The sequence below is a fragment of the Columba livia genome, chromosome 3, assembly GCF_036013475.1.
Source record: "Columba livia isolate bColLiv1 breed racing homer chromosome 3, bColLiv1.pat.W.v2, whole genome shotgun sequence".
In the NCBI taxonomy this organism is placed as follows: domain Eukaryota; kingdom Metazoa; phylum Chordata; class Aves; order Columbiformes; family Columbidae; genus Columba; species Columba livia.
This window is the reverse complement of record NC_088604.1, coordinates 91,139,321-91,152,210: the sequence shown is the minus strand read 5'-3', so window position 1 is coordinate 91,152,210 and position 12,890 is coordinate 91,139,321. Positions and strand designations below refer to the sequence as shown.

The following is a 12,890-nucleotide window of genomic DNA, read 5'->3' as shown; positions in this document are numbered from 1 at the left end:
CTATCCATTACCAAATTCAGCATTTCCGTAGACCCGAAGGTTTTATTCGCAACGCCCTTCAAGTAAGTCAAGGCTGCCTTGAGACCCAGATGAAACCAGCTAATAGGTGATGAATTCACCTCTCTGGTGCACCTATGCCAGCCCCAGTGTAAATCCTGAACACATGGCAGTGGAAAGAGTATTGGACAGACAAACCCACACAAGATTTCACTAGGCTAACATGAGCAGCAAGCACACACCAGCAGGGACTGTGGCATGGGCAGTAGTAGCAGCCCCAAAAGCCCTGGTGAGCATTTAGGACTCTTACAGGAGTCTGTGGTACTGCTGCTTCACGCTGTCTACATGGACAGTCTCTTTAAAGCCAGCACAGATAACCCGGCCTGGTAGTACTCACGTCCCCCACGTACACCATCCCTCAGGCTTCCCTTACACCCCTGTGCGGTGTTTCTGCTGCACTCGCTCTACAGCCCAGCAGAACATTAGAGCTCCTGTCAGTGCACCATTCAATCGATTTGCTTGAGTTTCAGTGTGACAGCAAGACGCACCTGCTAACGTTTCCACGCTTACTTCAAGGAGGCTTTTTCCTGTGCTATAGAAAGGGAAGAGAAAACAGGAAGCTGCTGTAACTCCATTTCTCAAAGAAAATTTATGTTACAGCACAGCCTCCATTCCTTATTAGCTACAGTACAGCTCACAGTGTGTATTCATGGCAGCTGCTGAAATTAAGAATGGGGTCTTTCTTTTCCCAAAGCCATCATGTCATCAGCTACTGCTGAGTAAGAATACAGTCTGTACACTTCGCATGTTGCGGTAATTGTGCTTATGCATACATACAAGTAGTGCAGGGAACTCTCTGTCAGCACCTGCATACAAGTGGACACAGATGTTTGTGCAACCATTTTAAAAAATTTAGTCTTTTTAAAGTTCATCTGTGCAGGGCAAAATCCTCATCTGGAATGCTATGACTCAAAAGAGCTTCACAGACTTGCATCCAAAAAGTTTAGCCACATGTTCACACACGAATTTAGATCTGTTAAGAGGCACGCAAGAAGAAAATCGGGTAAGACTTGTCTGTGAAGCACTAGGAATCATTCGAGTGGAGGACAGGATATCAGGACTCCTCAGGTCATTCTTTGCTTTGATAAATCTCTGCTTTCTGGTCTCTAACTAGTGGATGACAATATTTACTACCTAGGTTTCATCATGTAGCAATGATTCTTAATCAAGGTTATTGCAGCCCTAAGGTTTTCCATATCTTACATAAGGAGAAAGAATTTGTGTTAACTAAGGATGGGGAAGGATCCAGTGTCTCAAAATCCTTTATATTTCACATAGACTTTCTCCTCCTCTCTGGAAAACAACAATGATACTTGCTTGGGTCTAATTCCTGCACTGTGTTAGTGTATAAATTAGTATCATGACACTTATCAATGCTAACAATTAACTGTTACCTTTGGGGTGGATCCTCGTGATGTATGCCAGATCCTGGTGTCTGTGAACAAGCAGGCAATAAGTACAGCATTAAGCAAAGGGTAAACTAGTTCTACATACCCTGTTTCCCTACTATATTCCACACCTGTTTCAAGTAGTATTGTTTTCTACATACTGTTCTCCATTGTCTTGCAGTTACTCACAGATTTAAATTATGTTCCAGAGCTTCCTTACTACAGCAAATTTTCATAGTCTGACAATCTCTTCTTAATTACTGCTTTCATTAATGAATTTATTATGTATGGTCTAAAATAAATTTTGACTAGTTGAACTCAAATTCAGTCAAACGAAATGCTGTTCTATACCAAATTTCTCTGGATCTATGCATTTTCAACAAGGGACATGACCTGCAGTTATGTAGACAATATACAAGTATGGCACTCAGCCAGTATGGTGTCTGTTAAAAAAATCCTTGATATAAACAGAGGAACTTCATTGGTATCAAAGAGTCCGTAGAAGAGACAGTGACAGAGATGTTTGCTCTAAGCAAGCAGATGTTCCTTAAAAGAAGACAATTTATATGTTTTTCTATGGCACCATCCACAAGCAGAAAAAAATAATTGCTCTAAGAGGCCACATGTCTGAAATGGGTGAAGTACCTTTTCCTTTAGAATAATTATTTTCTTCTAAAGATGTAGGTACTCACAAGGGTTCCAGGACTGCTGATTTTCTAATGGAAAGTTTTCATCCTAAGGAAAAGTATTATGTCTTGCTGAATACCACCTCAAATTTCAAAGTTGTTTTGTGATAAGGGAGAATCTCCTCAATTTCTTTGATGTTGTAGCCCCAGCAATGGCTACCAATTTTTGCCCAATGAGCATTTCTACACTTCCTCAAAGCTTGAGAATTGTGGTTAAGTGCTATTAATTGGACCCTGAATTTATTTCAGGCAGTTACTTCCAACTATTAAGTAAAAATCATCCAAATCTGACTATAAGAACAGGCAGAAGAACATAATGCAGTGATTTATACATCAGAGGAATATCTTTGTAATTATTCTAGAACTTCTGTTTTCTAGCTTGGAAAGCAGTTTCTATGGAAAGCACTTTAACAGGGTAGAAAATCGACTGCATTTCTTGAAAATTCATTCTGATGGTGATCACCAAAATTGTACTTTTTCCAGTTTGAGTTTTCCCATCTTTTTCTTCCAGTTATTTGATCTGTTATGCTCGTTGATAGGAAAATCCAAACACTCTAACGAAACGTCGTGGTTCTCTGCAACAGCACTGTGATCACACTTCCTCCTGCACAAAGTCAGCTGTCTATTTTTAGGGACACTGAACAGCAGGTATTTCCAGTCATTTTTCACCAGAAGCCTTTGATGCTTGTGGAAATATTCAAGTCCTGAACGCCTTAACTGGACCCCAAACTACATCATCAGCTCACTTCGTCATCACAAGGTGGGGGAAATGGGTCACATTCAGCACACTTCCCGCTTGTACTTACTCTTTGCAAACTTCCTATTGCAGTGACGGTATTTATGTCAGCTGGCCTCAGAGCGTGAACTGCAGGTTAAAAAAGGAGCAGTAAGTTTGAACAAAAAAATCACATTCAGCAGTATACTAAAACATAGCAAAAATTATTAGAGCATAAGAAGTCTATACTGATCTTTCCAACTGGCAGTTTTAAATCAGAGAGGATGAGAACCTTTACTCAGGCATCCAGTAAATACTTTGAATGCTTAGATGCACCAAAATGCTCAGCCGTCAAGCAGGAAGAAATCACAAAACACTGCTGTGCATGATTTTAGGGATAATGGCATCCTCAATTAGCAGCTGAAGAAACTCAGGTAGAACAGTAGTTATGAACAGAAGATAAAACTAAGGAGCTTGTGGAGTCTACTGCCACTTTAGCCACATTGTACATCCTCTCAAACAACTGATTTCTCCACAAGTCCATTCTCAAACAATTTTGGGAAGAAAAGCCTCTACAAGGATGATATCAAACCACAAACCTGAAGATGAACGGGTCTTGGGTAACATCGCCTGCTCACATGAAAACTGGAAGCTTCTTAGGGCCTTTGATAAACAAATAAATATGGTTGAATGCTTCAATCTGACAAATTTGTGGAAGCGGGGGAGCCCTGTCTCAAACAGTACCGAGCTCTTACTCATGTAAGAACAATTTTAAAGAACAATTACACCTCTGTAAGAAATACATGGGAATGCAGATCTGGACAGCTGCATCTTCAAATCAAATTTTCCAAAACTTGTTACTTTTTGCTCAGTTTTCTTACTGATTGTCACAGAACTGGGCCTGAGCAAACAATGAAATGTGCTGAACACAACCTGTTACAGACAACAAGAGCTTGATCTGGAAGAGGTCATAAGGACAGCTACTGCACACACCTTCACATGCCAGGGGGCACCCAACATACACAACAAAAAGCTACATCTCCACGAGGAAAGGCAGAATGAACCAATTCTGGGTCCTCTGCCACTGGCAAAATTCCCGTGTGATCACAGAAACCACTAAAGAGGGGAAGAAGAAAAAAAGTTGCATTTGGGGCAAGGATGCAAGTGATGTTTTTCACCCAGCGTGAGAGAGAGCTCAGTACCACTAGGAACATTATTTAATGCTCTCCTACATCCTGACTGTAGGTATGGTCCAATAGCCAGTACTTTCAAGAGAGAGGAAAGACAAACCCCCGGGAAGCTTCCCTCATCACTATGGCCATGTTTGGCTAGATGTCCGTCACTACTACGTACAGGTGAAATCCATACGGTGACAAGGGCCACCACAGTTCCCAGGTGGAGGACTTCAATGGTGCACATGCTTTGCACCATTATAGTGCAAGGCAGAGTTTAATTTAAAAGAGCAACCGAGCATCTAGGAACAAGTGTCAACCACACTCAATCTATGTACAGGATATGCAACCTAATAATAAACGTTGCTCAGAGAAACCTTTATTTCCTGATTGGGTATTGTAGTCTTGCAGCTGCAGTATCACATTGCTGAGTCATTTGCTTTGCATTTATTTTTTGCAGAATCTAAAAGTTTAGAGCACCAAGCTCTACTTTTTCTTCTTCTGCCTGCCTCAAAGGGAACAACAGCCAGACAGGCGATGATAGGTACTGAAAAAAGGAAAAAAAGATAAGGCTGTACTCATACTTTACCTTTAGCTTCCCCTGTTCTTCCAGATGATCTGCATGACCTTAAAAACATTAAAAGAATGAATCGTGCTATTTTTTTTTAACCTTAGAAAAACACTTCAGAAGACTTAATACACCTAAAAGCACAGAATCCTGAAAACAGCAATCTTTCTCCTGTGCTATAGTTTCCGAAGATATTTCCAAACATATAATTATAAAGGCTTATTCTAGTATAGCAAAAACTAAGAAAATAAGAAGGTGACATCTGTTGAAATTAACAAAACACAATGAAGTAATACACACAGATTATAGCCTGCTTGTGGATCTCCTCAACCAACCTCTGCCTCCACAGGCTTTTTCTACTGGTTTTGCTCTTCAGCACATTTCATGTATCGCTGTAGTAGTCTTCTGTCCAAATTTAGAGTAATATAATACAAACATGTGCAAGGTAGAACTCCTTAGAAAGGAGCAATTTACATTAGTTTACACCTTCCACAGTCAGAGAGGAACACCACACTGTTGTGAGTTTACCATAGTGATTCAGAAACAGCTGCAATTTCTTCTCTTAGTATAGAGTGTTGACTGATGAAATAGCTTGTGGTGCCAGAAGTCATGCCTGTGGCTATTTCAGTAAACATTGTTCTCTTTCCTTGAGTATAAACTTCGATTTATGAGCATAGACTTTGATTAATTCTTGATAGGACAAGGGGTAATGGGATCAAGCTGGAACACAAGAGGTTCCACTTGAATTTGAGAAGAAACTTCTTCTCAGTGAGGGTGACAGACACTGGAACAGGCTGCCCAGGGAGGTTGTGGAGTCTCCTTCTCTGGAGACATTCAAAACCCGCCTGGACATGTTCCTGTGCGACCTCACCTAGGCGTTCCTGCTCCAGCAGGGGATTGGACTAGATGGTCTTTTGAGTTCCCTTCCAATCCCAAACATACTGTGACACTGTGAAATCTCCACAAAGGTAGCCACAAATTCTGGGTCTGGACCCTCAGCTGAACTTCAAAGCATGCTCACACCTTGCTACACTGACGCCGTCAGCATCCAGCACGTTTTGAAACAAGTCTGCCTGTGCTTAGAATAACTGTCCTTTAGCATCCAGGAGCTACTTCTGACATATTTAGTCCTGCTGCATACTTCTGCTTGTACATCTTTCTTTCCATGACAGAGGAGACGCAGAGCCAGCTCAGCCCAGCAGGTGAGACACACTTGGGTGTGGGACAGCCAGCAGTGCTCACACTGCGAGGAGGTGACGTGCCCAGCAGGAGCAGGGTGCTCTGGGCAGCCCCTGAGGACACAGGTACCAGAGCACACAGAGGACAGGATGGTGGCAGAATGCCACCACTGCTCCCCATGACCACCTCAGCCCCTCATGAGCCACACTATGTGACTATCTTCAATAACTGTCAGCAACCTCCATGAAACTTTTTTTTTTTTGCCCCCTGATTTAGGTTTCAGCCATGAGCCATTTGCAAATTTACATTATTTTTACTATACTCAGTAGAAAGTTGAGACAGTTGCTGCCTGGCTGTTGCATGACATTTTCTTCAAAACTCAAGCTTGCTCAATCCATGTTTTTAGATGTTTTACTCAGGATGATAACCAGAATGCCAGCTTTGTTGTTTGAGAAACTGGAGGCACACACAATGAGGGACTCATCTGCGTTATGCAAATCTGTTGTAGAAACTCAATATCTTTGAGAATTTTAACGCTAATTTCAACTATATTTTTGAATGTGTTCACAGACTACATTGAGGGAGAAAGAGGGCCCAATCCCAGTTTCTAGGATTGGGGTGTGGAAGGGAGTAGGGAACAGCCTCTCAGTATTTCAAAGATTTAAGAATGACTGTTCTGTATCAGATTAAAGGTCTGTCTAATCTGGGATTCTGCCTCTGATAACATCTAAATGCAGATGCTTAGGAGAAGAATAAGGAAAACTGAGGTAAATTTCCATGTTCCATGCTGTTGGTCTCCCTGACCAAGCAATTACTTAATGTTGAAGAACTCCCTGGGGCCTTTTTTGCATGAATTTGCCTATTTATTTTTCTAAGTCTTTCACACTTTTGGCTTTCCCCCAAGTACTGTGGCAAAGGTGCTTCATCATTTAATTACATGCTGAAAAATGTACTTTCTCATTTGTTAATAACCTGACCTGTTTCCTTGTTGTTCTTGTAAAGAGTAGTCATTCCCTTGTTGCCACTAAATTTATTATTTTGTATATGTCTGTATGTCTTTACCATATACCCATCCATCTTTCTTCCAGGCTAAAGAGTCAGTCTATTTAATCCCATGTAGAAGTTGTTTCATAAGTCTGAGCACTCTTCCCTTTATCCTCCTCCTAGGTTTTTCCACATCTTTTTTGAGATGAAAAGCCTAGACCTAGGTGAACTATGAACCTATACACAGCTGCAGAAATATGTTTTCTATGATTTTCTTTCCCTCACTCCTGAAATTGTTTGTCTCTCTGACTGTTGCTAACACTGAGCTGATGTTTTCAGACAGCTATGTTCTGTGACCAAGCAATATCTGATTTAGAGTTCACCATAGCATACGCATAGCTAGAGCAAGTTTTCTCCATATATATTACTTTCAAGTTATTATTTTGAGCTTCCTAAATAGCATTACATTAGCAAGCTAGTGTGTCCCCTTATCCAGATCACTTCTGAATACACAGAGAGCACACCCCAGCACAGCTCACTATGAGCTTCTGCAGGTTCTCTCCCCCCTCTTCTCACAGTTTGGAAGTTTGCAATCTGATTCCTCAGCCCCCAGCTTTTACTCAAGGGCCCATAAAAGTGCCCTCACCCTTACACCATGACAGTTAGCTTCCTTAGGAGCACTTGCTCAAAACATCTGTGGAAATCTGAATACACCCCAGCTGAATAATCAGTCCATGGGCACATGGATTTTCTTCATCAATTCCATAGGGAAGCTCCTCTGTTACACCATACTTACCCTGAGCCTGTTCACTCTATTCTTTATATGGCTAGCACCAATTTGCCTAATGCAGAAGACAAGCTTACCGCTTTCGTACAACTACCAATGCATTTGCCTAGATCCTCCTAAAACTGAACCCATTACAAAAACTGGTTTCACATTTGCCATCTTCCATTCCCAACATTGATGCTGATTCAAGAAATAGCTTGCACCACAGTCAATACAATGGGCATGCTCATATTTCTGCTTGGCTCACTCCCTCGGGTAGATACAAACAAATAGCAAAAGAACTGCCAGAATTAGATATCAATTTGTTAAAGGATTCAATTATCCCTCTGCTTGCCCTCTGCTGAAAGGCAAGGCCTTTTTTAAGCTCTTTTGCAGAAGACAAGCCCAAAAAAAAGTGGAATTAATTTAGTTTTTCTGTTGGGCTTCAGCTTTATTTTATACACCAGTCATCCCTACAAACTCCCTCAGATGTACGTGAATAAGGATTTGTTAGTTTTTATTCCTTCAACAGTGATTCATTGTTTCCCCTCAGATTCATTTTTGGCTAAGTTGATTAAATTTTAACCTACCAGAGCATATTTTCTTTAGTTTTCTTAGTTTGCATTGGATTTATGCTTTCCATAGGATGATTTTTTTAACTCTCGCTTCTCCTGATATTATAATTACTCCTTTACTCTATCATTTAACAATTCTATTTTGTTTTTTATTTTCTCAACATCACAAGGAAAAAATAAAAAGTATTTTTCTGACAATTTTCCCAGAATTTCAGAGAAAGATTTTACACCTCCCTCACTCTTGTAATTAACCTGTTTCAGCTAATGATTCTTACAGGCTTCTATGAATCAACAGTTTTTTTCCTAAATGAAGATTTCACAGAAACTGCAGCCACCATGTGTCTCTTCCCCTAAAATCAAAAAGCTCAAATGCCATCATTTCTTCTGTTTATTTTAGGAACCAAACCCTCCTAACATTTAGTTATTTATCAGAACACCTTATAATCCTCTGAAGACACTTATCCTCACAGCCTACTAGCAAGGTAAAGCACTATTACTCTTTATCATTACTTTCTTAGAGGCAAAAAGGTGAAGCCCGGAGGCAACAAGGCCAAAACATATACAGCGTTTCAAGTCTTAGAACACCTACAAAACTGGCATCTGACATCAAATCTGGACCTCACAGACCCAGTACAGGGAACAAAGGCCTCCCCTTACCCTGAAATTTGCAGGAATCTGAACAACGATGCCTTGCATACCAGTACACTGTCTAACCCGTCCACACAATCTTCTATCTCTGAAAAGAAGGTGACCATAGATACAAATTTAGGGAAAACCTCTGCACCTTACTTGAATTTCTGTGCTCTTTGGGGACTGATCTCACTGTTATCTAATTATCTGATGATATTTTTCCAATCAGAAAGATTCAGTGCCTGCCTAACATGCAGTCCATCCCCAGAACAGCACAAACCAATGCATGTTTCTCAGTCAGAAACAAACATACCCCAAATTACATGCAAGATCACAGTTTTACTCACAGATTTGCTTCATCCTGCTTCTAAGCCTCTTGCTACACACCCACCTTGCAACAACTAAAAATATAGCTTCCTTAAAGACTGCATACAAATTTTCAAAACTTACCTTCTGAGGAGCACAACCACAGGAACAACAGACCTAACAATAGCTTCATGATAAGTGCCTCCACAAATTGATAGTCCTGGGGGGCTGTCAGTTAGACATTAAGGCTGTGAAGAAAGAAATTCTCTTTCCTCCTTTATATTTTAACAAGTTGATAACTCAGCAGCCATAAAATTTATTAGCCTCTTTACCTTTGGAAAGCAAAGTGACAATGATATGTTATTTCAAAGACACGTGCAACCCTGGTTTATAAGTTGTGCCATCCAAGGGTCAAAGGAGCAAAGAAGGGGCACAGCTTCTCTCACTTGTTCAGAGACCACTGATCACTTTTCAGGTGGATTCTTGGCAAATATGGGAACCTACATCACGTGAGTCAGCTTCCAGCAGGGTCAAGGTTCTTCCAGGCAATACATAACACATTAATTTGGCATTAACCTGTCTCTATCAGGCATGGAAGGAGCCTCTGTTCCTAAGGCAACAAGGAAAACAGACCCCTGTGTAATAGCCTACAGCAGTCCAAAAAGGAAGATTGTGCTCTTCTTCATCTCCTTCCTTGCCTCTGTTCTTTCTTGCTTCCAACCAGCCTCATGCTGCTCCTCTCTCTCTTGCCCAAGCTAATTCGACTCACTGAAGCTCAAAAAACCTAAGTTTAACTGACTACCAGAGGCGTGCGAAGAACCTCAGAGACAGCACAGAAGAGCATGGAAGAGTCGTGATCCAAGCAAGGAGAACATGCCTCCACCTAGAGTGTCAGAGAGCTGTGGCGTAGGGCAGTGCAGCTCTGTCTGGTGCTGTGAGAACCCATCCTAAAGTGAGATGATGCAAGGGGTGTGTCACCTAGCTCATAAAGTTCCTGATAGCGAGGGAAGAAGCAGAGACATGGAGGGAAGTAACAGAAACCTTTATGTACAACAAGTCCTGACAGCAGGCACATTAAAGACCACCTCTACAGCTTCAGCCCAGGGGATGAGGGCAATTCTTCTAGTGAATTTTCCTGTAGTGGGATATACCTTACTGGTATTTGTCAAGACAGAACGCTGGCAGAGAAGCAGGATTGGCAACTCTGTACTCATTCTACCTAGGTCCCCAAAACCTTTGCTATGATGCCTTGGCAGTAGTCTGGTCATTTCTGCAGAATTGCCAGTTTGGCTGTGATACTGTACTCCCCCATGAGACTCTATTATACCTTAATTACAGTGTTACAACCAAACCTCTGAAGAACAGCCTTCTGTCCTTGCACAAAGCACCAAAGTGCCCTCTGCTCTGGTCTCCTCCGAGCTCACTAACACTCAGACAGAGCTCCAACATGAATAGTGGGAGAGTGCTTAAGTAAATAGCTTAAAATGCTTAAATAAGCCACTGACACACCCCTCGCAGGCAGTCTAACCCTCCCTTCAGAGGTATCTTCATTTTGGCTTTCTGTTGTTTCAGGACTTAAATTTGACATTCCTTGAAGGAACATTTTGGAGGTAGATCCTATGCCTTGTTCACTTTTCAAAAAATGGGAAAGTAAAGTTAATTCTGAACACAAACACTTATTGATCACAGTGACACAAAAAGAGAAATATGCACAGATGGGGAAAATTTCCTCCACCCCTTGAACCTCCAACCTCATCCCAGCACAAACATACCACAGACTTCACCCACACAAGCAGCTGCTCACCTCAGATACGGCACCATGTTCAAATCTGAGAAGGATGAGCTCATTCCACTTGAGGGTCTCACGTCCAGAAACACAGTTTGACACCCAGGCTCCTTTGACTAGTAAAGTAATGAAAACCCCACAGCTCGCTTGCTGTCAGGGCACCACACCAGCCAACAGCTCCCCTGGCTGGGCTGAGCTGAAGTGGAGCTCCCAGACATGTGGGCAGGGTAAGGGAGGCTCCAGGTGAGGCTGGTCAGGGCCATTATCACCTGTCAGTCAAGGTGTCATTGCACAGTCTCAGCGTGGATGGGAGTTACCTTCGGTGTTTTTTTTGTCATTACATACAAGGGACAGTGGCTGCTTCACCCCTCAGCAGAAAGCTCTCATTATCATCAAGTCTGAGCAACAGATTTCTTAATGAGCTGCAAGTTTTTAAAATCCCAGAAAGTCTCTTCCTCACTGTGCAACAAGCAAAACATGGAAAGGAAGACAGCATTAATTCGTGCATTTGCCACAAACCACAGCTCTAAGAGTTTAGACTCTAGGCCCTGTGATATGCTCCAGAAGGGAAACAGTACTAACTGCAAGGCTTGTAAATCTCCTATAAACACTTCTTCCCACCACCCAAGCATCAAAATAGCTCCTAGATCGAATAGCAAATAGCAGGCGGCAGCAAAGATCAAAGAAGTTAGCAAAAGGGAGGAAAGAGTTTTCTCTTAGATGTAGAATGTGTCAGAGACAAAGTAAAGCTTCTGCATTACTGCAAGGACAAAGCTGCATCTCACAGAAGGTACAGAGCACTCCAGATCATGAGCCATCCCTCAGCTGATGGTATTTAGGAATACCTGAGGGAAATGCAGCCATGTAGTTAATTATCTAATGATCAACACAGAACATCTTGTGCCTTCCCTAAAATACCTGCTGCACAGGTGGGATAAGGAACTAGATGGACCTTGTAGCTAACCCTGCCCAAACTGCATGAGTCTTCATGTCACCTGCCCTAAATGGAGAAGGCTGACAACACAACTGGCATGGAAGAACTTCTCATGGAAGATGATGGTGAAGAACAGAAGTTTTGTGCCTTGGCATGTTCTCAAGGAAAGAACCTGTTTCACATGTCTAGGCCCAACAGTGTGTAACACCACAAAACCTAAAGTCTTGTCCCAGTTACAGCTTTAAAGCAGGCAGCACCCAAGCAGATGCTCAAACATACACATTAAAACATATTAGCCAAACTTACTGGCCCATTGCTAAGTTTTTAGGTGGTCTATAATATACCTAGAGCTTCACCTCTAATACCTAGTATGTGGGCTACAGCTGGGAAAGCCAAGGGATTTTTCTACCATGTCTTTTATGTTTTCCCTTCTCTATTGACTTAAACAGAGCTCTTCTGTGCATTATTTTTACTTATATAGAGTATTGAAAAACAGAAACTCCAACAACCTATTTATGTCAAAAGACCTGAGAGGTGATCTCATGCAAACTTAATGAAGTTCAACAATTCCAAGTGCAACTTGGACATGGGTTGGGGCATTCCAAAGCACAAATACAGGCTAGGCAGAGAATGGATTAAGAAGAACCCCGAAGAGAAGGACTTCAGCGTGTTGGTTGATGAGAAGCTCAACATGACCCAGCAATGTGTGCTTGCAGCCCAGAAAGCCAGCTGTATTCTGGGCTGCATCAAAAGAAGCATGACCAGCAAGTCAAGCGAGGTGATTCTCCCAGGTGAGACCCCACCTGGAGTGCTGCATCCAGCTCTGGAGCCCTTCAACATAAGAATGACATCAACCTGTTGGAGCAAATCCAGGGAAGGCCACAAAGATGATCAGAGGGATGGAGCATCTCTCTTACAAAGACAGGTTGAGAGAGTTGGGGTTGTTTGGCCTGGAGAAGAGAAGGCTCTGGGGAGACCTTACAGAAACCTACCAGTACCTGAAGGGGACCTACAAAAAAACTGGAGGGACTTTTTACAAGGGTGTGTAGTGATAGGACAAAGGGTAATGGCTTTACACTGAAAGAGGGTAGAATTAGGTTAGATATAAGGATGAAATTCTTCACCGTGAGGGTGGTGAGGCCCT

At 42.0% G+C, this 12,890-nt stretch overlaps 1 protein-coding gene across 3 annotated transcripts in view; it reads right to left on the bottom strand.

Moving 5' to 3' along the window:
- Positions 1-11,021, bottom strand: part of PLB1 (phospholipase B1) — an 86,092-nt gene extending 75,071 nt beyond the window's left edge. Inside the window, exons 1-6 of one of the 3 annotated variants that reach the window (XM_021289505.2) lie at positions 10,831-11,021; positions 4,608-4,645; positions 3,446-3,509; positions 2,938-2,996; positions 1,452-1,492; positions 546-589 (exon numbers count right to left, since the gene is read on the bottom strand). In XM_021289505.2, coding sequence (XP_021145180.2) covers positions 546-589; positions 1,452-1,492; positions 2,938-2,996; positions 3,446-3,473 — 172 coding nt within the window. In that variant the 5' untranslated portion in view covers positions 3,474-3,509; positions 4,608-4,645; positions 10,831-11,021. Of the gene's footprint in view, positions 1-545; positions 590-1,451; positions 1,493-2,937; positions 2,997-3,445; positions 3,510-4,607; positions 4,646-9,170; positions 9,581-10,830 lie in introns of those variants that run through there. The other 2 variants (XM_065059762.1, XM_021289507.2) reach the window with 2 other exon arrangements.
- Between the last annotated feature and the right edge of the window lie 1,869 nt (positions 11,022-12,890).